Source organism: Petromyzon marinus, chromosome 14 (assembly GCF_048934315.1).
Source record: "Petromyzon marinus isolate PM22_M1 ecotype Great Lakes invasive population chromosome 14, UKy_Petmar_22M1.pri1.0, whole genome shotgun sequence".
In the NCBI taxonomy this organism is placed as follows: Eukaryota; Metazoa; Chordata; class Hyperoartia; order Petromyzontiformes; family Petromyzontidae; genus Petromyzon; species Petromyzon marinus.
The window spans coordinates 11917750-11945535 of record NC_133680.1 but is presented as its reverse complement, the minus strand read 5'-3'; the positions used below and the strand labels follow the sequence as shown (position 1 = coordinate 11945535).

General features: G+C 45.0%; 1 protein-coding gene across 4 annotated transcripts in view; it reads left to right on the top strand.

Annotated features, from left to right (window-relative positions):
* LOC116942267 (dynein axonemal heavy chain 3-like) overlaps positions 1-27786 on the top strand; it is an 859832-nt gene that overhangs the window by 471371 nt on the left and 360675 nt on the right. For all 4 annotated transcript variants that reach the window (XM_032953964.2, XM_032953963.2, XM_032953966.2 and 1 more), the window contains 2 exons: positions 14058-14216; positions 19408-19636. In XM_032953964.2, coding sequence (XP_032809855.2) covers positions 14058-14216; positions 19408-19636 — 388 coding nt within the window. The remainder of the gene's footprint in view (positions 1-14057; positions 14217-19407; positions 19637-27786) is intronic.

Genomic DNA, 27786 nt, shown 5'->3' with positions numbered 1-27786 from the left:
AACAGGTGCTCCATGGCAATTCCCATGAATAATGATAAATCAGCGATATCTGAACTCCCCCCCCCCCAACACGAAATTTATGGCAGTTATATTCCATGAACATGTTTAATTTATACACAGTAGTTATATATGTATATAACAATTGTAGAACGTTTTAAATATGTATCACCTCCAGTGATATGCCAGCGGAACCAGACTAGCGTAAAGGTCTCGGCACAGTTCGCCTTGAGTGTTGAATAATAATAATTTAAACAAGTTATTGAAATACTAATAATGCATTAACACATGCATGATTACATATTAAAGGTGAACTTTTTTTATAGAATTATTTAAATATAAAGAGTAATATCATTACGTGGGGAAAATACTTCAAACGCTGTGAAAATATGTATTTTTCATCGTGTGTGTGTATGTCAGGGCTTATGCGTGGATATTTATATGTGTGTGAGAGTGTGTGCACTTCCTCATTGGGGAGTGGTAGTGTAACGGTTAGTGTGCTACGCTACAAACTCGGTGGCCCGAGTTCGATTCCCGCCATTGGCCAACAACAGTGACGATTTTTTTCAACCGGTCCTGGGACTCCCCTCAATCGACTGAGCCTCTAAAGAGTATTTGGTGCGGTGCGTAAACGTCACAACTCAGGAGACAAAGGCGGCCGGACACGGTGCTGGCCACCCACACCCCCTCGTGTGCCGTGCCAACCTTCACAGGTGCTTGCAAACAGCACTTGCCCCAATAATGTGTTAAGGCTGTACGGGTGATCTTTGTCTGATGTCGTGTAGTGTTTAGCACGCTGTGCTATAAAACCGGCGACCCGAGTTCGGTTCCCACTCATAACCACAACCAACGATGAATATCTCAACTGATAGTGGGCCTCCTCGAGGTTGAATTGGCCTTAAATTAGTACATGGTGTGGCGTATAAACATCAGCACTGGGGAGACAAAGGTTTGGAGGGCACGGTGCTGGCCATCCAACCCCCCTCGTGTTTCATGCCGACCTTAATAGGTGCTCGCTTCACAGAGCTTGCACCAAAAGTATGTTCAGGGCTATTTGGGGGGGATCTTTGTGTTCGTGATGGAGGGTGCCTTTGTGGTTCGTGCGCTGAGCTATAATCGCTTTGGGTTTGCGCTGGATTTCTGTTCATGCAAGTGAAGATTGCTATCTGAAGTGAGACGACAAATGTGTCATGTGGTCCTTTATAGGTGCCGTCTTAAGAGCATTTGCCCAGGCAGTCTGTTAGGCTAAATTATGGGGTTTACATCAACGTATGTATTCACGTAATGTCATTACAATGAGCCTGAATAGCACATTTTGTAAATGAAGAGGCATCCGTTGATATAACGAATTTATCATGAAAATTTCGCGATTCACATTACAGCAATCTTTTATGAAAATTGTATCCCTAAGGCCAGACCGGCACACGAGGGAGTGGCGTGGCTAGCACCATGCCTGATGTTTAGACACCGTATCAGTTACTCATTTAAGGCTGAGTCGACTTAGGAGAACCCAGGACAGGTTCAGATATTCATCGCCAATTTTGCCTCTGAGGGAGAATTTAACTCGGGTCGCAGCCGGGTTCAGAGTGCGGTGCGCTAACCACTGCGCCAACCACTGCACCATCATTCACATTAACGTACACAAAAATAATTCACCATTTTACATCACCGCAGCGCTTGTGCCAGGCTAAATGCACTCATGAGGCCACGGGCAGTGTTGAAGGCTCGACTTGATCCTTACCTGTGTATCGATCGTTCAATTTTAGTGTGCAATTTTATTGAGGGACTGCTGTGTGTTGTCTTGCTGTGGTCTGAGAATTGTTCTTATTTTTTTATTTTTTATTTTGCTGCCTTGCCCAAGCTTGCATTTATTGTTGAAAAATCCGCAGGAATGGATGTACTTTAGCAATTTGTACCGATACAAGCAATGTCTTTATTCATGCTTATTTTTTTGTGACTCGCTCACCTTTCCTATACTTTGTGCTCCCATCGTTTTTTGTAGTGTTTGTTGCTGTAACCTTCTGACACGCTCCCACTGGACACCTGTGAAAAAAGATCTTCATAGCTAATCGGATTCCTCCAGTGTAAACGTATATTCTGTTTCTGGTAGGAGATCACAGAGAATACGCAGGTGTTATGAGTTTACTGAGTTGAGTGACAGATACGCTACTTGTGTTCCCCACTGTGCCAGCTTGCCACATTGTAGCCACGTGCTGCTCTGCTCATTTTGAGCTACGATTCTCCACCCTCTGTTGTTGTTGGAGGGCGACTGCCTCCAACTTTCCAGTGCCATCCTTCACGAGCCTCCTCATCAGAGGACAATGGTGACACCACCTCTCATTGAGTGATGGGCCAGGTTGCTTCCACAGAACGTTAGGCAGCTGATGAAAATATAATGTTACTTGACTGATTCGGAGTTGAGACCTCTGCTGCCAAACTGGAACTCGTCAAAAGTCCAGGTAGGGGAACTACCCTACTCTCTCCACATATGCCCCATGAATTAGGGGAAAATTTAGGGGGTGGAGTATTTGATGACGTAACATACACAGGCGGGTCGTATCCACAAAAGTAACAAACCTCCAACAAATACCAAAATAAAACATTTATAGTCGGTTCACAATACAAAACCTTATTACTTGTAAGGGGATTGATGTTGAAGTTGGACAGCTATGAAGTGGATCTTGGGTATACTAATGCAATGAATCAACGTATAATGCATGCTTACACCTAGTACAACAAGGCATGGCGTTAGATTACGGCCTAATATTATCGTACTGTAAGACATATTGTGCTTAATTTATCCATCCTTTCCGAACAGCAGACTTCCGCTGATGAATAACTTTGAAGGGTACATGTAGTCATCAAAAATAAAAGCACCTTCACGCTCAAAACGAGTGAGGGCAGAGACGACATCGGTGTCCATGAGTCACTGGGGGGGGGCTAGTCTTCTCCATAGGACAACCACAATTGAATTATTAAGAAAAAAAAGGTGGTACACGTATTATTGTTATTGTTATTGACTCAAGAGGAATGAAGGGTTTAGTAGAGCCCCGGTTGGAATTAGTGAGCGCCGTGACCACAGCGCAGGGTCATCAAGCTGCACACACGCCTGGAAACGCTGTGACACGGGAACAATGGGGCCCTTTGTCTCGCGATGAATTGACTCCGATAATGGGGGCAGATGTGTCTTTAACTTTATGAAGGGCGGTCGAAACTGTCCAGAGTGAGATTTAAAAAAAAAAACGTTGCAACACGCTAAGTGTAGGCTTATTTTGAAGCTCCCTTATTATAGAATATCTGATAAAGTAGACTATTAAAAGGGATGACTTTGCAACAAAAAAAACACTGATGCTCGCGTGCTGTACAATAGAAAGTGGCGGCGTAGTGTTCAGGGCACTGTTATTCATGCTGCATTCACCAAGCAGCCTATGAACACAGTCAACAAATCCCAGTGTTCACACTCATTACGGTTGTTTTCATCTCACGTGTCGCCTCAAGTGCACTGGTGGAAATGTTTTAATTCCAGGAGTGATAGCCAGCATGTGTATACAGCAAGCACCGCTGACTTCCAGCAAAGTGTTTCTCATTTTATTGTGACCCTTTTGGATTGATGGGTCTGAATTGATGCTTAAAAAGGTTTGGGATTTGAATTGCAACCGTGAGTTCCGGTTGTGAGTCGAGTGCCCTATCGACAACACTGCCCTTCTGCAGAGTTGGAGCTTACTTTGAAAGGCCTAATTTTCAGCAGAGAAAATGGACAAAAAACGTGTTTTTTTGTTGGTGAAAAAAATGTCCCACACTTTCAACTACAGTAAATCCACTGTTGATAAAAGCTGTACAGTTCTGAGAGCATTCAGGCTATAATTCCTTTTCTCTGCGGCTGGTTACATCTCTACATTTGCAATGTTTTTAAGTGTGACTTATCGCTCCGTCTAACAGTTTTGACAGCTCAGGAGATTGGCTACTACCATATCTCCCACGAGCCTCTAAAAGCAATAAATAGTTAAAGTGTTTTACATTTTGATCTATTTTTTCTGCAATATCACCTGCAAACAGGTTATTCCCATTTCTTTAAAAGTAAAAAAAATATATGCAATGAAAACACATTATCGTAATTTTAAAAAATGATATTATTGTTGCAATTTCAGTTTTGCCACGTATATATTTTTCAATTTCTCATCATGGCTGGGCTGGCATACCTGTGGCAGGTGACAGTGCAGTTTAATACATTTCAAAGGCTATTTCTCTAATGTAACACTGGGTGATCCGTACTGGTAATGGCTCAAGACAGCCACACAACCATAAATAGTAAATCAATGAATTATTACGGCATGTGCGGTGGCTGTGCCGTTTTGGGTGGGCGAGGCGGTAAAGTAACATCATTGTGCGGCTGTCACTGATGGGAAAGCACGATGGATGTACGCGCTTCGTTCGCATATGTCTGAGCAGAGACGGCTTACAAGGAGCAGCCCATGCCAGAACACGCACTGTGGTCTCCCTGAAAGGCAGTGTCACTCAACAAGTGTGTCATGAATACTGAAAGTGAGATGCCACCTCCCGATTCTTTATGTTGACTGCAAAGGTCTGTGACTGTCAGCAGCGCCATCATCCAAATACCTCACTAAATAATTGGCTTCTAGGATGGCTTTTTTGTTGGCAAAACAATTTTGCTGGCATTCTGGTGTTCTGTATTTCCATCAGCTATTGCACACACAGTACATTCCTTTAATGTCGATCATTCGTTTTTTTGTCTAAATGTAAAAAAAATGTAATCACAATACCCAAATAAAATAGCATACTTGGTAGATCTACCTTTATGCTGTGTTACTTATATATATGTGCGTGCCACAGCATATTCACACTTGTTTTAATTTGAAGGAGGTAATGCACATTCCTGGCAAGTTAATCTGCTGCGTAGACAGGTGCTGTTGTTGCATATTCTGCGAAGCTTTGGCTCCATGCCTCTCATAATCTGGGTTCATAGCGTGACCTGCATGCGTTGGTCGGCGCTTAAAGCGTTATAGCATGCAATATAACGTCACAGTTTGAGCTACCAGTAGCTTGTTTACACGGTGGTCACATTAAGTTGACAGGCAGGTGGCACGGCCAAATGCCAAACAATCCCAGCCGCATGCTCGGTGTTGAAAGTATTGATTCATTCATTTATTCATCTGCTCATTAGAACCGAGCCAAGAGTTGACGTTCTCCAATAGGGCAGAGAATAATGTACACATAATTAAAGTTGCGCTGTTGCAGATCGGAAGGTTATGAGGTCAATGCAATGACTACCAATTCGCAAGAATTCAGCGGTAGTTCTATTCTTGAAGACATATATTTAAATATAGCTGGACTGCCTGGAGACCAGGCAGTCCTGCCTGGAGACCAGGCAGTCCAGCATTTGCCAGTAGCATCCAGCAAAACCAGCAGCTCCTTACGTGACCAAGAAGATCAAACCAATTCAAAGGTGGCTCGCCTAAACAAATGCTTCTGGGGAATCTTGGTCTGGAAAACGAAAAGGTGGATTGACTACAAAATGTAATTGTGTTTGTATGTGCAGAAACATAACGCAGTTGTGCACGGATATACTTTAACCCATGATACTCTGCAGCAGCGCATAATAGGACCTATTCAAAGCGTTATCTCTGTCATAGGAATGTTGAATTAGCCCCATTGGCTTACAACTGCTGACAGAGATTAGCATCTAATCTCTAATTGATCATGGAAACGCTTATTTGTGGGGGGTGCCAACAACCTCGCCTGGTATCCAGTCGGTCGTGGGTTCAATCCCAACCCTGATGCCTGTATATTTGGAGTTTGCATGTTTGCCCAGTGGACACATGGATTTTTCTCTGGGTCCTCCGTTTTTTTTTCCCTGCACATTTAGAATCAACGTGCGTTTGGAGTATTTGTCAGCTATAAATTTCCACGCGATAAGCCACTCCCCATTGAGCTATCATTTGTGGCCAGGTTGCTTCTAAAAAGGATCTATACAGCTCAGTGGGCCTTACCTGGTAAAATAATAATAGTAAATAGTAATAGTAAAAACACAATTGCACATTTTGGCCATGACTATCAAACCTTAGGCGGTGTTATCTTTTCAAACCTGTTTCAGGTGCTGCTGTGACTGATAAATCAGTAACAAATGTGAGCGCCCTTTGAAATTCACTCTCCGAGCTCGAGTCTCTGTCACGCTTATTTTCTGTGTATGTGTTTATACTTGGAATGCACTGCAGCCTGTATTGACAGTGCTAAGTGGAACACGTGCATTTGGCTATTGAGCAGATGGCGCTAAAATGTCGGTAAGCTGTTTAGAAGTTTTTTTTTATATTTCAAGGAATGCGTAGATCGTTAAGGCAAGTTTTTTTTTAATTACATTTCAGTCTTAGAAAATGTAAATCTCCAGTAAGGTCTGATTATTACTGAAGGGCTTAGGCACCACTTTACAGTTCATTAGAGCACACAAACACTTGCAGATTAGTAATCAGCGTCATCATCAGCAGCCATGGTCAATCCACCGCTGAATGAAAGCCTTCCGAGGCCGATGCCATCACCAATGATCCCCACGATACAGGAGTCCAGCCAACACCCACAGACAAGCAGTGCCGGATTATCCTAGTAGAAAAAGTAGCTCCATATGTAGTGGTGTTATTTCACACGGACAACTTCTTATTTTTCTCCTGTGTCACTTTATTCGTACAGAACTCCTAGCGTTCAACACCACGTGACTCCGTCACAACCCTCCCGCTTACCCTGCTCGTCTGCTACGCTCCACTCGCCCCGCTAGCCTGCTATGTTGCACTCTGCTAGCTTCCCACTATACACTCTGCCAGCTTATCTACTGTTAGCCTTCTCACACTTAGGATTCCACTAGCCTGTCTACCCTCACTCCTCCAACCTCGCCCATTGCCTCCAACGGGGGATCAGCCAATGCCGCTGGAGAGGACGAGTTGTGGAGAAGCGGGGTCCTGGACTTCTCGAGAATTCTCCCTTGTCTTCACTCCAACCAACTCAACTCCTCTGCCTCACACGTTCCCCTTTTATCACCCTCCTCCTCCTCATTAAGTGCCCCCAGATGGCCCTCATTAAGCCGGCGTGCTCCCCACGCCTCACGCACGTGTTCTCCCCCTTATCGCCACGATCTCTCGCCTCCGTGGGGCCTACTCCGCGTTTGCAGCCAGCCAATCACTGCCTCTTTCCCTAATTGCTGGTGTCTCTCTGTCTGCTGTCACCCAGGTCACCTGCCTGCGCCTGCGTATCCTTAGCTGACCCCTCTGTCTGCAACCACATACATAATGCAACTGCTGATTGGAAACCCTGCGTGCATTACGCCACTATGCATATACTACGGCCCCGCACTGTCAAGGGCCCCGTGCCAAATGCTTTCAAGCTGTCAATTCCGGTCAAGTGATTCTGCACTTGCTCTATTACTATAGTACTATACCGCCTTCAACTTTTATGAACGACTTGGTGTTTGAGGTTAGCGATTGGTCGTATTATCTGGCTGTATAGCAAATGCAAGTTAAACATTTGTGTTTTAATATTTACTTATTTATTTATTTAGGACCCCCTTATAGCATATGCTACAGGCCCCGCACTAGCTTAATCCGACACTGCAGACGAGCCAATTTCTTTGCATTCATTCCAAATTATTATTATTATTTTTAAACTCCAACTCTCTATGACCTATCGTAACATGCCAATCTCCAAACATTAGGGTGATGGACAGTGTTTGCTTGTTGCATACTACTTACTTGGATCTTCAAAAGGGACGACAATTTAAGCTCCTCCACTGCTGTTCTATTAACCTCAAGATCAATTATGCCCATGAGCATATAGCACAATCATAACCTATTGCCTACGTGCGCATCTATAAACTGTGGAAACTTGGGTGCCAAGCGTTGTGTGAATGCTCGTCAAACAAGGTGCGTGCAGGTGCAATACAGCAAGCATATTTGTGCATGGCAGGGTGGCAAGTAGGTTGCTGACCAATAAGTCAGGCTTTTAAATGTTTTGCTTCTTTGATATGTGCGGCGGTTGTCCCCAGGCACTACAATTACCTCCCACACAGCAAGATTTATCCAACATTCCAAAGTAGGGCCTCCCTAAATAGCCCTGAAGACTCGGGCAGGATTTCTCAGGTGACAATTTTTAAGAGAGCCGTAAGCTACCAATTTGTATGCCTGAGAACTATTATTGCAATGAGCAGTACGTTCTATCTGAAGACACTTGCTTTCATGACATTTTTCAAACCTCCACAACTATTCACTACGCAAATTACCGTGCAAATGACCAACAACCCATATCTATATATATTTCTGCAGAAGATCGGCAACAGACACTAACATGATTTCATTAAAAATAACCGGGGGGCTCCTTTATTGCACTGGCTTGTCAGCTTGATTTGATTAGATTTTTTTGTTAATCTTGACCACTGACACTCACACACAGTGGTCTTCTCACGCGAGTTATCTCAAGGAGTCTCTAATGTCCACCTCGCTACAGGTGACAACACATTGGCCTATGACCATATCGGTAGGGTCGAGGTTGGTTCGTTCTTGGATTGGGTGACATGCTTTGGCAATTTCCAATAGAAATTGCTTATAGTTGTGGGTGGAATTGAAGTGTAGGCAGGCGTGATGACCATTAAATGATGGAGCCACCCAGAAATATCCTCTGTAATTTTATATATAGAGAGAGTTTTGAGAGCATTGGCTAACCTTATTTAGGTTAATAAAGAACGCCGCAAAGTTGGGCTCATGATAAATGTGAGCAAAAATGTATGCACAACAAGTTGGCTAATCAAATGAAGATTTGTTTTATCCTTTTTAGCTTCATTCAGTTTTACTTCCTCAGGATTGTATTCAGTTGTATTTGTGAATGGTTGCGTTATTTTACGTAATGAGTTGTAAGGCCTTCTGTGGATTGTGCTGGATAATATCAGGTTTTAGATCATTAGGGATAACGACTGGCAAACGCATCAGAGTATGTACGTCTAGGGCAGTTATTAAAGGTAGATCGGTATCATAATGATGAGATAAATGAACAAGTGAGAACAGGTTGGATTGCTTTCGGAAAGCTGAATTTGATCGTAAATACACCGCACTAATTCACCTGCCGGGGGACAGTTTGTTTTGTATCAGTGTGAACCGACCCATTGGCAGATGGATCAGAAGCATGGATATTGGCAAAGAAATATGGAGAAAAAAATCTTAACATTCTGCAGAGAAGCTTGGAGTTGTGCATGCTTCAAATTACAAGCAAAGCAGAACGGACGGCTGAGCGAATAAATGCAATAAATAGACTTCATTATGACTTAAAGCTTTCGTGACTGCAGTAATTCATATTCTTAGTTTTTTCGGTAAAGTCACGTTGAAGAGAAACAACAAAATAACAAAATATATATAAAACAATAAAAAATTCTCACGACGTTTCGACCATAACTCAAACGGTCATCATCAGGTGTGTCGGTTTGCATAAATTTATTTTGAAAACGGCATATTTATTTAGTTATTTATATAAAAATAACGTTTGCGTCACGCGCAACGATTGGCTGTTTGCCAGGACTAGTCCATCTATTTTTTGAAAAGAGGAGGGGGGAGACGAAATTTGTTTTTATGTATGCTGTCTGAAAGCCACTGTAAGCGTGAACAATCAATCAAGAACTGAAATGATTTATCAAATCTTTCCAATGATTGCTAAGATAGAATCCATCTTCTCGGTTGAAATTGTCTCTGTGTTTGTATATGTGGATAGCCTCATGAACGAATCTCTCTTTCCAAGACGGAGGTTCTTTGTAAGCCATCTGGCTTCCATGAGAGATTCGTTCATGAGGCTATCCACATATACAAGCACAGAGACAATTTCAACCGAGAAGATGGATTCTATCTTAGCAATCATTGGAAAGATTTGATAAATCATTTCAGTTCTTGATTGATTGTTCACGCTTACAGTGGCTTTCAGACAGCATACATAAAAACAAATTTCGTCTCCCCCCTCCTCTTTTCAAAAAATAGATGGACTAGTCCTGGCAAACAGCCAATCGTTGCGCGTGACGCAAACGTTATTTTTATATAAATAAATAAATAAATATGCCGTTTTCAAAATAAATTTATGCAAACCGACACACCTGATGATGACCGTTTGAGTTATGGTCGAAACGTCGTGAGAATTTTTTATTGTTTTATATATATTTTGTTATTTTGTTGTTTCTCTTCAACGTGACTTTACCGAAAAAACTAAGAATATTCATTATGACTGTTAAGACAAATAATAGGGCTTGGACAGGACACACGACTTTTAGGGGTGCTGGCTACCGATCGAGACTAATGACTGAGTGGCAACCCAAGTACAGTCCAAGGGTCCGTCCATCTTTGACATGGAGCAATGAAACGAGCAGCTTAGTGCGTAACAACTAGATTAATTGTTGCATCAGGAGACAGGTGAGGGATAATGACGATTTGAGGGGTTTTTCATTGAGCAGTGGATGGATCATGGCTATTGATGATGATGATGATGACGACGGTAGTGGTGATGTAAGGAGGTAAGGGTTGTTTTTCACCAGTCAGTCAACCCATGACACCTGGGTCTGTCGCTGTGACCTCCTGCCAGCAGGCGTTCGACACTTCACGTGGCCTTAAAGTTCACATGGCCTGGCACAACCGCCCGTGGTGACGTCACCGCTACTTAGTGACGAATAGCGGTTGTTGGTGGTTGTGGTGAATATTGCAACAACAAAAAATCCCCCCACCCATGTATGGATTCCCAGCAATAGTGCAAGGCACAAACATTGTGATTCCGCTGTACAGCCATAGGTCGGATGTCACTTGAGTTGATAAGCAGCTGGTTGGCAGCTGATTAGCTCTTGCTTGGCTGAGGATCAGTCTTTTGATCTGCAGTTCAATAGGTTGTCTCTCAGATGTTAATTAACTTTTATTTGACTTCCCTTTGTACTGTTGATCAGCTGTTGGCCAGCTCTTGATGTCTGTCTCTTAATCAGTGGTACCTGTGCTGTTTTTGCCATTTACGAGCTGTTGATTAGCTATCCCTCAGGAGTAGATAAGCCGTTGATTTGCTGTTCATTAGTTTTTGTTTGCATATCCCCTGGCTATCACTTGGGTGCATATATATTATATGCAATAGATTGGGGCAGCAATTACAGCATAATGTGTAATACTCACAATACGAGCCCTAATCCGTGCACGTGTATGTAGTGTATGATGACAACATTGATGACAATTATTACACACCTGACTATAGAGATGATAGTGACAATAATCTTGCCTCTACGCTGCTGCTGATGAAGCTCATAAACTCAGAACAACCTTCAAGTAAACATTCCAACGTTGGGCCAACGTTGGAATGTGGTGGGACCGATGTTCTCCCAACGTATTCATTGGGCTCTGTCGCGTGATGATACACAAACCCTTGCCTGATTGGTTGCTACATTACCAAAATTCGTTCCAAACGTCTTCGAAGAATTTCCGGAAAGAAAGAAAAAGTCGCAGATTGGAGGCAACGAGTTGCACATCTGAATCAGGGTGAAATGGTGCGGCACTCCTCGCAAGAGCCCTGTCCCCCAAAGCTTACGGGGTGGGGGGTGGGGGTGCTCTTCCTCAAGATGGATATGCCACAACTCTGTCCACTATTGGCCAGTGAATATCAGCAGACAGTCACATTTTTCGTGGAATTAGTGTCACGCCATTTCAACTATAATAATAACAGAATGGTTCTGATTTTATCCAAAAACTGCCACCATTCAATCAGACTGATGGCCAGAAGTCGCTACATCCATCATACCACTCATTGCTTTTTCGTTGAACAAGGCCCCAACGTTTAGATGGAGTGCTCTTGCCAATAATATTTGCTAACCCTGCAGCATTTGTTTAACCTGACGCTGCTGATGAGCCCGAGAAGGCTGAAACCGCTCCATGCTTTGCTTTGTTAAACAAATGCTGCTGAATAATATTAGTCTGGAGATCCAATAAGCCGGTGGACGAATAACATTTGCGCACTCAAACTTCGTCCATCGCGGGTTTTTCCAGCGTGGATTTGACCATTCGCGCCGAATTTATTGAGGTATAGTTTTCCGATCGTACCCCTGTGGCTCGGCTATTCACATTGCGTGAGGTTTTCTGTACGCATCGTAAAAGAAGTACTGTCATCTAACTGTGCTGTTGCGATGATGCTGCTGCTGAAGAATACACGCGCCATCATCGTCATCATCATTCATTGTGAGTAAAAGTATATTTAGTTTGTTCCGTTTTAAACTGCATATTTCCACTACATATGAAATTAACCTCATCTTTATTTTCAGGTTTGCTTTTACGTGTGCAGTACAAAACTGTACACTGCATATTTTTTTTTATTCTATACATTTACTGCACAAGTTATATTTTAGACGATAGAAAACATCAATAATATTTTACGTAAAAAAATACTTCCAGTTTCATGTTCTGGTTAACGCAGGGTAACATAAAACAAAAGGAGAGGGGAGGGTTGTCGTGTTACGAACCGTGAACCAAGCCCTCGTTTTTCCCATTTGCCTTTTGAGTTCGCAGGTCGTGGATTTGCCGATTGCGGCTATTTTCAAGAATATAACCCCCCCACCACCACCCCTGCAATGGGCAACGTCTTCGCGTGCTTATATTCGGAGACACAGAATGGAGTCATGATAATGTTATACATCAATCAAGCAGGCCCCATTGTGTTCTGTTCAAGGTACAGACAGCCTCTGGTGCCTGGCTCAGCTGCAGACCCGTGCACTAAATTATTGCCCACAGCACCTCCGTTGCACCACTGCTGGCACTATCCTTTTAATTACCAGCGAGGGTTATTTTTTCATGACCCCACGGGTTACGTGATGGATAGACCATGTCCCTTGCCCCCATTGATTTGCTGCTCTGTTAAAGTTGTCATTTTTCTCTTTCTAAAGAAATCAATGCTTTTCTCAATGGAGAGTGATGAAAGGTGACTCTGTGGTGCTTTCTTTTTTTTCCCCCCCTTGATATTTTCTTTGCCAGGATTGGCTTCATCTTGGAGAAGTTCCAGTGAAATTAACAAATTCATCATGCGCTGTCTGTAATTAGCACTTCCACTTGCCAAACAATGCCGCCTTCTGTCAGTGTAACCTGCGAGGTGACTCCGGTCTCCAGCCTTCATCTCATTCCAACTTTAGCATTTTTATACCTGCGCAATGATAAACACGCGTGTCTGCCACACACACGGCTTCATAATTCTATCATAACTCTATGCTAAATTTGTTTTATATGCAGCATGTTTAACCTACGATCCGAGTAGTGTCACACGATGGTTAGAGTGCTAACCACTTCATCGATACCGCTTCAACTCAAGCCCGTCACCTGTCCGTAGATGATGAAATGTGGTACCATTCATTATAGGAAGTCAACAGTGTCCATGCAATCGAGGGGGCCCTCTCCCACACTGTGGAAATATGGGGTGTACAGCTTTGGCTCAAGATCACCAGTTGATACGATCAAGACTCATTATTTTACAAGGAAGTGCACTGACCTTTTCGAGAAATAATTCACTAAATTCTCAAGAGCAGCGGGTTGACGGTCTTAATCGAGTAACCAACGACTGTTTAACAGACGTCTTATTTCCTCGCGGTAAATGCACCTAACCCATCGTGCGCGAGGGCTGAAATATATGGTACGTATAATTAACGGATAGTTAACTTTTAGTGAGCCAAATTTTACCGAGCAACAGAAGGGCGGCACCGTCGAGTGTTCAGCGATGGAGACGACGCCCACACCTGTGTGGGCCTCGTCTCCTGGGGCTGCTCTGGCTCACGGATAACGGGAGACGAGCACCGAATCCGATCCTCGCTTGAGCGGCGAGACCTCTTGACCCATCTTCTTCTTTTTTTTCCTTCGGCCGCGCAGAATGAACACGTCGGCGTGGCTTGTGCCCTGTGTCAACATCTCCACTCGGGAGGCAAAGGCGTCCGGGCATGGTGTTGGCAACCTGTAAGCCCGTGCTGCACATTGCCCACAGGGCTACGGCTCACTGACCCCCCCCCCCCCCCATCCTCGATTCTACAGGCAGAACATCATGGGGCTTGCCAAGGCGGATACGAGGGTCATGGCTGTGGTGGCTCAGGAAGGGGTTCTGGACAAGCTGAGGGAGGCCGAGTCTCTGCTGGAGGACATACAGAAGGGCCTCAACCACTACCTAGAGACCAAGCGACTCTTCTTTCCCAGGTTTGTGTGGATATTGTGTGTGTGAGGTATCCACAGTGTGGAGCGGTGGCGCAGCGGTTAGCACGCTGCGCCACTGAACCTGGAGACCCGGGTTTGATTCTTTCTCACGGCCAACACCAGTGACGATTATATGAACCGGTCCTGGGCCTCCCCTAAGTCAACTCAGCCTCAAATTAGTACCTGGTGTGATGTGTAAACATCTCCACTGGGGAGACAAAGGCGGCCGGGCGTGGTGCTGGCCACCCACCCCCTCGTGTGCCGTGCCAGCCTTCATAAGTGCTCGCTAAGAGCACTTGCCCCAACAATCTGTTCAGGCTCCACGGGGTATCTTTGTCTTTGAAGTATCCACAATGTCTGGCACAAGCGCAGTGGTGACATCACCGCCACTTCGAGGCGAATTGCAGCTGTTGTTGTTGTTGGTAGCCGCAACAACAATATCAAAGCTGTGTGAATCACTATCCATTGTGGAAGTGTGTTCAAGCATGTTGATGTTTGCACGCATATATTGTGCGTACACAGCAACCCTGCAGGATGACCTTGTTTAAAGGCATACAAAACCTTCGGGGGCGTCCGATGTTAAACGTTCCATTTTACTTCAGCAATTTGCAGGAAGGGCCTTGAATAGGGACGGTGAAGGGGGGCTCGGACCCCTCCATCACCCCGGTGCTATGGAGCCGATGCACAGCGTGATTCATGAAGATAATCGTTTATTCATTGAGGGCGACTTGGCGGCATTGTTGTGACGAGAGATTCGGAAGGTTGACAGCAGTCCAAGCGCTTGCCGTCCTAAAGAAACGCCGCTGGGGAACGTTGTCCCAGAGAAGGACTTTTGCCTTGTTTGTTCGTAGTGTACATCGTCATGCTTTTTTCTCAAAATAAATACTACTTTGCAGCCCTTTATTATAATCTGCCGGTGGTTGGCGGCTTGCCCACGCATTGTCATTCGTTGGCATTGCTTGAGTATTTACCCCACTTGCAAGTGCGATTTCGTGAAGGGAGTGGGTGTGAGGGACAAATCTGGTTCGGATGTCACAAGCCACTGATGTTCAACGTGGGGCCAGGAATTGAACGCATGTCACGAGCTTTTAGAACACAGTTTATTCGGACGACTGTGCTTGTAGTACAGCAATCAACTTATAATTGGATTGTTGCAAGTTTAATTCCTAGTTAAGGTTCAGTTTGGCCTATACATCCCACAAAGGTCTGTAAAATCAGTACCATTTCGTTTCGGAAGACAGTAGTTGTCTCGATAGTAGATGCACCTCTGTTGTAAGAATGTTTAATCCCACCTCACGGCCGTGAATGGAGATAGCACCAACTAATGCTAATTTGAGAATTGGGACAATTTGATTAATTGACTTTAATAACAATAATACGAATAATAATTACAACTTCTATTGCACAGGTAGCATGGAAAGCCATCACAAGGGTGCTGAACACAACAGTTATATCTGAAAATTCCACATACAGTGTATTCGTTAATGCATGAGTCAGTGCGCATGCGTGGTCAATTGCGTGTGTAGAGAGCAGTGACAATGTTGCATTTTATTTAGCACCACTTTAATGCCTACAAAAGAAAAGCTCAAGTCTACAGCAGGAAAATAAAAATCATCTGGGTGAAGGTCATTCAGGATTAAGGACACTGTAGAATTTCCTCTCAATTAAACTAATGGCACGAGCTATGGCGTTTCTACAGGTCATATAGTTCGTACAATTAAGTCATGTGCTGTTAAACAGCAGGTCTAGTTAAAGGTTAATAACAAGAGTATGGATGTCTAAAGCAGTTCTTGCAGCCCCCTGCAAACTAAATGTTAAAGGGTCTCCTTTATGTGGTCACTCGCGCCAACTTGCATATTGGACCCCTATGGGCGCCATGATGGCGAGATGGTAAACTACTTCGCCTGGTGTATCGGAGGTTGTGGGTTCGATCCCGACCCTGACGCCTCTACGTTTAAAGTGTGCTTGTTCTCCCCCTGGTCGCGTGGATTTTTCCCCGGGTCCTTCGTTTTTTTTTTTTCCCTCCACATTTGGAAGCGACGTACGTTTACAGTATTTGTCTGCTATAAATGTCCACGTGACGATAAGCCACTTCGTTGAGCTGTCATTTGTGGCCAGGTCGCTTCTGAAAAAGACCTACACAGCTCAGTGGCCCTTGCCTGGTAAAATAAAAAAAAGTTTAATTAATTTTACTTTTCATAGTTTAATGCTTGTTACAATATACTGGGCATTTGGCCAAACTAATATTCAATTATAATTGCGGTCGTTAAATATCTGGATTATATCTGAAATTTGAAAAGTAACATCGCATTATGTTTAGTCTCTGAAGCCTGGAGTCTGTGTGAGCTCTCTCTCGCTCAATATATAACCTTGCCTCTGAAACAGAGTTTGAGAAAGTCTTTTGGTGGCCATAATTAAGGGTTGGAAACGGATATATAAAATAGCAAGGTAGCTACTATGCTAACTATGCACATGTTATTCCCATACGCTCCGTGTTTACACAGTAGATTGGATTTTTTTTGTGTTTTTTTCCCAGTTCTTGACTTAGTTGAAAATTCATAGTTCAGCATTTTCACACGCGCAGGCGCATAGATAACAAAATAAACCCCCATATTAGTGTGGGGAAGCTGTTAGCGAGCATCTCCAGAGGCTAGCATGGCATATGTGCCTCAGTATTATGGCCATCAACCTTTGTTTCTCACTGCCCGATGTGTTTTTGCTTTCCACTTGCCGATGTGTTTCACGTATACAGGTTTTCCTCGCGTTGCGTGGTAGATTCGTTCCGAAAATGGGCACACAAAGCGAAATCGCGTAAAAAGAAATCCTAACGTGGCCCCCTCGCATGCGTGGATCTCCTTCCTCCTGTAAATGCTCGTTACTTGTTCGAAAACACCTTAGTATGTAGAGGACCACGGGAGCTTGCGGTGGAATTTGGCACCAGCTCACTGAATCGCTGCCTTTCCCGCTTGTATATGGTGCCTCGTGCTTCTGGGTTCTCTCTGCCTGAGCGTGAACGAATACTGTGCATATTGTTCGCCAAAACGATTATTACTTAAGACATGGGGACAAAGTGTGGATAAAACTATGTTCCATTTCAAAGCCTCTGCACGTCTTCCACCAATCTGAATGCACTCATTAAATCTTCTCCTCCGTAAGGGTTGCAACGTTTGCTTTCACAACATTTGATCGGTTGTTTAGGACAAGAAGAAAATAAGGTCGTGAGAAATAGTTGGGCTACAGCATCATGTGAGATCCCCACAATACCTTGCAAACCCAATAAAAAGTGTGTAGATGCTCAGAGCCTTAAAACACTTGAAGGTGGCATCTTCTACTCGTCGTTGTAAAATGAAAAATATCGCTGCTGTTAAGAGCACGATGTTGGAATCTACCCTTCTTCACATCGTGCCTTTTATTTTAAAGAGCACGACTGGTGATTAAAGTAAAACATTCATACTGAGACACTGCCATCCAATTTTGGTCTATGGATTAGTCTATGGGATTACAGGCACGTGCCAGCATTGCTAGCAGATGAAGATGGTGATTGAACGATGCAAGTGATTGAAGGTGTAGTGTAGCGGTTAGTGGGCTGCGCTACGAAATCTGACAACCCGAGTTCGATTCCCGCTCGCAGCCGGCACTAGTGGCAATTATCTGAACCGGTCCTGGGGCCTCGCCTAGGTCAACTGAGCCTTAATTGAGTACCTGGTGCGATGTATAAACATCACTACTGGAGAGACTAAGACGGTCGGCCACGGTGCTGGCCCCTCACTCCCTCGCATGCCGTACCATCTTTCATGGGTGCTCGCTAACAGTACTTGCCCTAACAGTCGATTGAGGCTATACAGAGGATCTTTGTCTTTATACTAATATACACCCCAGCTTCTTTTTAATCAAAAAGTCTCACCTGTTTTTTTGTATTGTTACGTGAAACTGAACATGCTTATGCTTTACCTTAAGAGCTAACCCCATGATTACCTTCAGCCAGTTCAGAAAATACCTATATATACTCAGTGGGCCTTACCTGGTAAAATAAAAAAGTAACCAGTCTGCTGATTAACAAAACCAATTGGCACATTCGTTGAAGTGGCAAATCACTTTATCTGGCTGTGTCAGGTGGTTGAGGTTGCATAACGCTCGTGACATATCCACACGCCGATCTAACCCCTAAAAAATAAATTATGAATCGTAATATATTGCTCTTGCGAGCCCATGTATGAAATTAACATTACACAACGTGACATTGTTTAATTGCAGACTCTTGTTGTTGTTGTGATTGCTGGGCGATAATGAGATGGATTTGACAGAACCGCGTTTTGGTTTTCGGTTTGTTGCCTGGAAAACGGTGACCTTCATTGCTGTCGCGATTCATCGTGGTTCATTATTATCAGAACACGCAAGAGGGTGGGCGCACTGTTTAAGTTTTTAAACTCATATTAAAAACTCGCTTCTCTGCGACGGTTATCGCACGCGATACATCACCCGCAATTATATCGTCCCTGGTTATCGACCTTTGCAAAAGACACGGCGACGGTTTTTTTCCCCACACTTTCGTTTTGCTGCCAGCAAGAGAATTCTGATCTTGGCCTATCGACTTTGTTACAACAAGCAATAGGCTGGCCTGACATCCTGCCCACACGCCCGCGATCCGACGCATTGGGGGCCAGAGTTTGGTCGCCTTCTGGTTATTTGTGATCCTCCCAAATGCTGCTGGGCTGCAAGTAGGGGACAGGAGATTGCAGAACAGCACAGCAAATGGGTTTATCAACTTGTCCACGCGAACCTTTGGGTTTTATTCCCACAAGCGTTGTGAGGATTTTCTCCTCGTATTCTGCCTCCCTGCCGCAAGTAAAACGCTGGTTAAAAACTAATTCAGCAAATGTGTCATTTCAGGGTCCTTTTGATAAACATAATTGCTCATTGCGTGTTTGACAGACACACATACGTGGCATTATATTACTCCTCACGTGCAACGTATTTGCCTGCACTTCACTCGGTGTTTATTGGGCTACGCTTGTGACGGTTGCACCAAGTTGCTCTCCGGTTTTCTGCTGTACGTACGTACGTAAGTATTTATGCATGTTGAACTTCTTTCGCGCGCCGTACATTGACAGCCGTGTAAAACTGAGGTGTTCTCCGCTGCGCTGAGCGAGGCGCTGCTCTTCATCGTTTTCTCCCTGCCCCTTTGTTTCCGAAGGTTCTTTTTCCTGTCCAACGACGAGCTGCTGGAGATCCTCTCGGAGACGAGGGAGCCCCAGCGCGTGCAGCCTCACCTCAAGAAGTGCTTCGAGGGCATCGCGTGTCTCACCTTCAACGCCGACAAGGAGATCACGCACATGGAGTCGGCCGAGGGCGAGAGGGTGGCGCTGGTGGAGAGGATCGTCCCTGCGGATGCGCGGGGTCTGGTTGAGAAGTGGCTCCTCCAGGTATGGCTGCGGCACATGGTGAGCCATCGTCAGGCCTCCTCCGCCGCCACTATCATTGCCACTGTCTGTATGTGTGTACGTACGTTGCACTTCCTTCGAATGGGTACGTAGCCAACAGTGATAATTATCGTAGTTGTTGGGGGGAAGGACAACAAACTAAACACAAAAAAGGAGTGCTAAAGAAATTAGTCATCAATCGAGATTTGAAAGTGCACAGCTCCAGTGGCTTCCTAACATCAGAAGAAAAAGCGTTCCAGACGGCCACAGGAGCTCATGCTGAGGTTGCACCCATTGCACACAAAGTGCTTGCCAAAAATAAACCACAATACCTCGCTGGTCACGTCAAGGAGCATACACCATCACGTAAACCTCGGTCATTCTCACAGCAGTGGCTTTTGGGCTGTCCATGGAATAAAGACGGACACCGCATCGCGCACTTTCAGTTGCACTTCTGCGGCCGATTGGAACGTCCTTCCTTCCGATATTAGGAAGCTACTGGAGTTATGTACTTTTAACTATTTTTTTTTCGAACTGCTCTTTGTGTTTAGTTTGTTGTCCTTCCCCCCCGTACCTCTGATTAGCACGGTTGACTACGTACGGTGTGAAATAAGTTCAACATACATACATCATCAACAGCACTGCTACCCCCATTACATCTAACCATATCTTATTTATATTCTTGGTTCTTTCGGTAAAGTCACGTAGAAGGGAAACAATAAAATAATAAAAATATAAAACAATCAAATTCTCACGACGTTTCGACTGCAACACAAGCAGTCATCATCAGGTGTGAAAACCACAGCAAGAAAATTTGAAAAAAGTGGCAGGTTTTTTAACGTTAGCACCATATTTTATTTGTCATTATCATCGTAATAATAATTATTGCAACATCACCAACACCACTACTGCCACCACCATCATTCATATATTATCATCATATTCATCATCATCATAACTAGTAGCAGCATCATGATAATCATTATCTCATCATCACGATCATTGTCATCATCAACAACTTCATTAAGATCACTTAATCATCATCATACTCGTGATTCGCAGTATTATGATTAAATGTTTTGCCTTCAACATCTTCATCATTGCCATTTAGAATCATCATCATCACGATTACCACTGTCATCAGCATTTTCATCATCATCATGATTGCCACTGTCATCAGCATCTTCATCATAATCATGATTGCCAATGTTGTGGGCATCTTCATCATCATGATTGCCAATGTTGTGGGCATCTTCATCATGATCATGATTGCCACTGTTGTGGGCATCTTCATCATCATCAAGATTGCCACTGTTGTGGGCATCTTCATCATCATCAAGATTTCCACTGTTGTCATCATCTTAATCATAATCAGGATTGTCACTTTCTTCTTTGGTTCTTTCGGTAAAGTCATGTAGAATGAGAATAAAATAATACATTGATAAAATAAAATTACACAATAAAATTCTCACGACGTTTCGGCCACAACACAAGCAGCCTTCATCAGGTAAAGGGATGAGACTGTCTGGAGGACAGCGCTGGAGCGAAAAAACCACGCTCAGATCGTGACCTTTAAGCTGTGTGAGAAGAAAGGATTGTCACTGTTGTGGGCATCTTCATCATCATCATGATTGCCACTGTTGTGGGCATCTTCATCATCATCATGATTATCACAGTTATCAGCATCTTCATCATAATCATGATTGCTACTGTCATCGGCATCTTCATCATAATCATGATTGCCACTGTCGTCGGCATCTTCATCATCATCATGATTGTCACTGTCGTCAGCAACTTCATCATAATCATGATTGCCACTGTCGTCGGCAACTTCATCATAATCATGATGGCCACTGTCGTCGGCATCTTCATCATAATCATGATTGCCGATGTTGTGGGCATCTTCATCATAATCATGATTGTCATTGTCGTCGGCAACTTCATCATAATCATGATTGCCACTGTCGTCGGCAACTTTATCATAATCATGATTGCCACTGTCGTCGGAAACTTCATCATAATCACGATTGCCACTGTCGTCGGCATCTTCATCATAATCGTGATTGCCACTGTTGTCAGCATCTTCATCATCATAAACATCGAGCATTTTCGCCGTTTAAGAAGTGAAGGGGCTTCTTGGTTTAAAAAAAAATTGCACTGGCAGGTGATGAATGCCCTTTGTGGCTCCAAGCAAGTTGTACACATTTTAAATTGCAGTACGATGGGTTCCAACAAAGGAGCCGATTGGCCGAGGCAACTCACAACTGGAATTTCACCTCAATTTCAGTGTGTAACCATCACCCCTCAGTTGGCATGAAGCAGTTGGGTCAAGGAATGAAAAGGTTTTGTAAAAAAATATATATAATCCAGGAAAATCCTCACTTCAATTCAAGACTCCTAAATAATGAGGGTTCTGTAAGTGATATTTGGTGACTTCCACTTGAAGTTTTTTTTTTTAATGGGGGAAGAGGAAACTGGAGTGCCAGGAAGGAAAAAGGTCAATTCTCGAAAATCTTTACCCACAGGTCAGAAAAATTATCGCTGTCTTTCTATTGTAGCCTTGCGCAAGGCACCATGCGCACGGTGACCTCTGTGTGAGCCATCAACCCTGCCATGGAAGCATGAGTTTACAGGCATGTCCCCCCCCCTTCTTATCTCGGTGACTTTGGTGATATGACCCAGCTCGGTAAAGGCCATATCGCCAAGCTAAGTATTTAGGAGAGAAAAAAACAAGCTTGATTAGCAGTGGGAGGCTCTTAAAATTGTGTCATTAAAAATGGCAGGGTTGAAACGATGGCAGGGTTAGGACGACAGGTGGAGCGGTGAGCGCACTCACTGCATGAAGAGTTTGATAACCAGGCCCTTGCCCTTCCACTTCACCAACCACACGCTGACCAGCATGGTGAAGTATGGTAAAATAAATACTCCGAAGACCGACTTGGTGTGTTGAAGCCATCATCCATCCATGGGGCGCGATGGTAGCCAGATGTCAACTACCATACTCGGTATACAGAGGGGCGTGGGTTCGATCCCGTCCCTGACGCGCGTATATTTTGAGTTCGCATGTTCTCCCCCATGGTCGTTTGGATTTTACCTGCGAGTCCTCCAGTTTTTTTCCATTCACATTTAGAAGCATACGTTTAGAATATTTGGCTGTTATAAATTGCCACGTGATAAGCCACTTCGTTGAGCTACCATTTGTGACCTGGCCGATAAAAAAAAACTATATCACTCAGAAGGCCTTACCTGGTAAAAAAACTGTTATTGTATAGTTTTTAAGCATAGGTGGCTTGAGACTGGCTGGAATTGACTATTATTATTGTTACATATATAAAAATGGCAGGCAAATACGTGTGAATTGTTACCCCTTTGAACATTTCCCAGCTGCTTAGCGGCAGTGCGTTGATGTCAGATTCCACTGTGTAAGCCTCATTCTTATTTCACTCGGGAGAAGGGACTGTTTATTAAGCATGCGCAGGAGTTCGTCTTTCGACTCTCCACTGATTGAGTTTCTCTATATGCTTTCCCTATCCAGGAGAGCAAAACAGCAAAGAGATGTCATCCGATGTAAATTCCGCACATCCTAGAGTCACTTCAGACAGAATCAGGCCACCCTCATCTGGTCCTGCCACTACGTTTTTACGTCGGCCCGTCCTAAAACATCGCCAGCCTCGCGCGTTTGACAACATGCTCGTCGACTTTTTAAACACGTACGTGAAACTCTTTGTGTTTCACTGGAAATCCTGCATCGCCATTGATTTCCTCCACGCTTGGTCCGCGAATAATTATTGAAAACCTTCAAAGTCACGTTGTTATTAACAGTCATAGCAACAACAACAACAAAAACGCTTCGCGTGTTTTAAATTGGATCTGTACAAAACAAAACTTTTTCAAGCCATCGTTTCTTTTTTTTCCTCAAGTCATTGTTTCGTGGTGTGCGGACGAAAGTGGGTGATGGGCGAACCGTGAGATTACAAGAACTGCGGGTTAAACATGGGCAATGCACGCATTTGGTTTTTCACTTTGAACAGCACACTGCCTTTCCCGGGCTCTTGCTGTTGCCACTTTAATGGCCTATGGCAGGGCTTCTCTAACGGATGGCTTGTGAACACTCTCATTATAGTTCTCTGATTTCCTGTCGGAATAAATCAGGCCGCTCAGACGCGGTGAGTCTTGGTGGTGTGGTGGTGAGTGGGTGGGTGGGTGGGTGCGGGTGGATTGGGGGTGTCAGGGGCGTGAGGGGACTTGGCGAGAGCAGCAGGTGAGCTCAGACCCATTGCTCCCAGGCACAATGGGTCACAATCTGTTCACCTTGTTCTCAGCACAGTCCTGGTGCCACAGACAGCCCATGGTGGCTACACGTTAATGCGAGTGTGCATGATCTTGGGTTTGATTATGGCGTCGTGTCATAGTCCGGCCACTTCGGTACTTTAGCAGACCGCTCTGTTCCCCGATCGCAAGGTCGTGAATTCAATCCCAGTCATGGTTGTACTCGACCCATCACCCAAGTACGTTTAATAATAATAATATGATTACCATTGTCTGGGTGGTCGATAGTGGTTGTCCTTTGGGTAGTGCTGGACAAACTGGACATCTATGAAAAAAGCTTCATAGCTCATCGGATTCCTCCAGTCTAAATAAAGATTTTGATAGTCTGATTTCTGACATATGACTGTGGAATTTCCACCAGTGGTTATTTTACTTGCCAATGTCCAAAAGTTTGCCAAGCAATAACAATTAATTCACGAGTATTTTATATGGTATAAACCTATTTTAATGATGTCTGGCCAGCATGAATAAGTATGCCAAATAACCTCTGCGAGGAGGATCTTTAGACCTCCCTCGAATGGAGGCCCTTCCGCCAGCAGTGGCATGAGCAAGCAACTGCAGGGCTGCACCTTTACCCTTTTTACGAGCCAATGAGAACAACATTTTGTATTTGACTGCAAATACTCGCCCTCTGCCATAGGAATGTAGAATTTACGGCGTTCCATGAGATGAGATGAATACCACCCCAATGCAATTGTTCTTGACATCAACCATTGTCAGTTCCACTGCTGCGTGAAAACACTATTACCCGCGGTCCTGCGTACGTTTAATTAGATCTCACATGACCGCATCGTCTCTTCTAGACCATTGCTATTGCCCCTCTAGGTATAACTTCTCTCAACTGTCATTCGTTCCCTGCACATAGATTCCCATTATCACCCAAGCTTGTGATTGTGATGACTCAGATTCCTATTTGGACTTTAATCCAAGTAAATGATCCTCTCCGGACCTTTTTGTGCTATATAAAGGGTTCATATTTATTCCGGGAAGACACCTTTGTTCGGTTTATGCATCCGTTTAATTCACATGGGGATGCTGCCGTGGTTTAATGGTCAGCACACTGGAATTGCAACCCAGAGGTAGCCAGCTCAATCCCATCTCCCGGTATGGCAGCGATAACAATGGAAACGTTTCTTCTTAAAATCACCCGCCCTCCGCCTCTGTCCACCCAGTAGTCTAAATGGGTTACATCGATTCGGAGATTGCGTGTGGTGCGGTAAAGTGTGGGCACTCTCATTTCTGAAAAGATGTCTGGTCAACATGCGTTGTGGTGCGTGCGTGCCTGTAATCTAGCGCTGTGGAGGCAAGGGTTGGTGGATCACACGTGTTTTGGAACTCCCTTTCCCGGGGGCATCGAGGTGCCATATGCTGACGAGCCAGGAGATGGCAGCGCAGCAAGTGTGGACCAATCTCCATTTGTTTCATCTGCATGGGATAGTTGTGTCCCGTTGCACGTAAGGGTTTTCTCCGGATGTTCCGATTTCATCCCACTCATTTAATTAGCTGATAACAGCTTAATATATAGAGGACCACAGAGCTTGGGGGGAGGGAGAACTTGGCATCGGCTCACCACTTGGCCGCTGCCTCCGTGCCCGTCTGTGGTTCCTCCTCGTGCCTCTGAGTCGTTCTCGCTCTTCGAGCGCGAGCGGATATTGTGCGGCACGTGACAAATTCACGTGATTATTTGTGATAGACCAAACACGATGCTCAGCGTGCTTCGGTGCAGAGGGTCCCAAGCACCAGCTCAGCTGTCGCAGCCGACATTAGCCGTGGCTGGGAATCTCACGCCGGTCGCTGGGCTAATCGTGCAGTCCGTGCGCCACAGCTTTACCGCATCTCATTACTTTCACACGTAAGCACGTACATCTGATGATGAAACGTACATTAACACAGTACCACTTGTTTAACTACTGCGTGAGACTCGTATAACGGATGTTATTGTAAATGCAACTAAAGGCAAGCACACTGGAAAAAAATATCAAGCTACCTTTTTTAAATTTTGTTTAGCTACAAACTGTCACATTTTGTGGTTTGACCTATCTCACTGGCCTTTCAAGTGTGATCGCCTCTTGACGAACGACGTCATTGGGTCTTTAAGGTCCACTTCACGGCAGATGCGCTTTACCTAATGCCCTCGGAAAATTACTGGGCGGCTGCGGGGAATCAATCCATCACCGCTGCGCAAATTGGCTCCGTAACGAGCACACCGCGGGAGACCGGGCCCTCTCACCACGTAGCGCTGTATTTATCAACGCGCTCGGATGTCTGCCCTGCACATCTCTGCCTATTTGAAAAACCCAAATCTTCTCCCGGCAAGCACGTTGGCAGTGGCGTTGAGGTCCCACTCTCTTAACCCGCGCGAAAGCCACGAGAAGCTGTAAACACGAGTCGTGCAGAGGGGTCCATCACACCCGCACGCACGCACGCCTGCCCGCAGTGGCGCGTGACGCCTCCCCCCCCTGGGCCACTGCATTATTCTCTCTGTTCGGCTGCACTAAATGCACTGACGCGCCAGGTGTGCTGAGTGCTAATGTGAGCCAAAGCCCAGCGAGGGGTTTGTCCTGGTAATGGCGTGCCCAGCTCTGCGTTAATAACCTCTCCCACTGCACCGTTGAGCTGTTTAATGCAGACATGCTCAGTCTGAAAAGGGAAAACAAAAACAAATAGCTCTTATTGTGTACATGCCAACTACCTAGGCTGCGTGTCCTGGGGACTCTGACACACGTGTAGAGCTTTATTAAAGAGACGTTTATGAAACGTTATATCATAATGCAGCTTCCAGGCATACTGCTCTTGAGGGCCTCTGTGATGGGACTCGGTTAATGATTGCTTCAGTTGCGTACTCCTGTGCATTGTCACTGATGCCACATGTGTTGAGGCGTAAATGACGACTCGGAGGCAGATCTTCATGTAGGGGCTTGCGCCAGTTGTTTTATTAAGGACTTTTCCTCATACACGACTCTGTGTACTGCCCCCTCACTGCCTACACTCCACACCCCAGGGGAAGGGTACTGGGGATTCCCAAGCACACCCCCAGGCTACCCTAGCCTGGTGCTAATTTCCCCCTACCCTGGATCCCACTCCCAGGGGAAGGGTACTGGGGATTCCCTAGCACACCCACAGGCTGCGCTAGCCTGGTGCTAATTTCCCCCTACCCTGGATCCCACCCCCAGGGGAAGGGTACTGGGGATTCCCTAGCACACCCCCAGGCTACGCTAGCCTGGTGATAATTTCCCCCTATCCTGGGTCCCATCGCTCCCCCAGGGGAAGGGTACTGGGGATTCCCTAGCACACCCACAGGCTACGCTAGCCTGGTGCTAATTTCCCCCTACCCTGGGTCTCAACTCCCAACTTTACACGTTCCTGGCTCCCCGCAACGACCTCGAACACGTCACGGGTCCCATCCTAAATATCCCAGGGGGACATGATGTCACCGTCCCGCCCCTGTCCATGACGTCACCATACGTGACGTCATCGTACCGGAGGGCTAGCGTGACATGACGTCACTAACTACTACTATACACATGTATAAGCGTGGGAGCATCAAATTAAGCTGAGGGAAAACCACTATTATTACGAGCCGAGTGCGTTTTTTCGGGAAAATGGAAGGTACCAGAAAGAGAGGAAGACCTAACAGAGAATGGTTTGATGACGATATCACAGGAGATTGGTGGCAGAAAGATGTGACACTCATTGAGCATATTGGCACAAGACAGAGTGGAAACAATGACGAAATGTGCAGTGGACACCTACTTACGGGCCATCTGCCCCATGGATCGTGCTGATGACTGGCCACACAGCTGCACAGTGAGGCATCGGTGCAG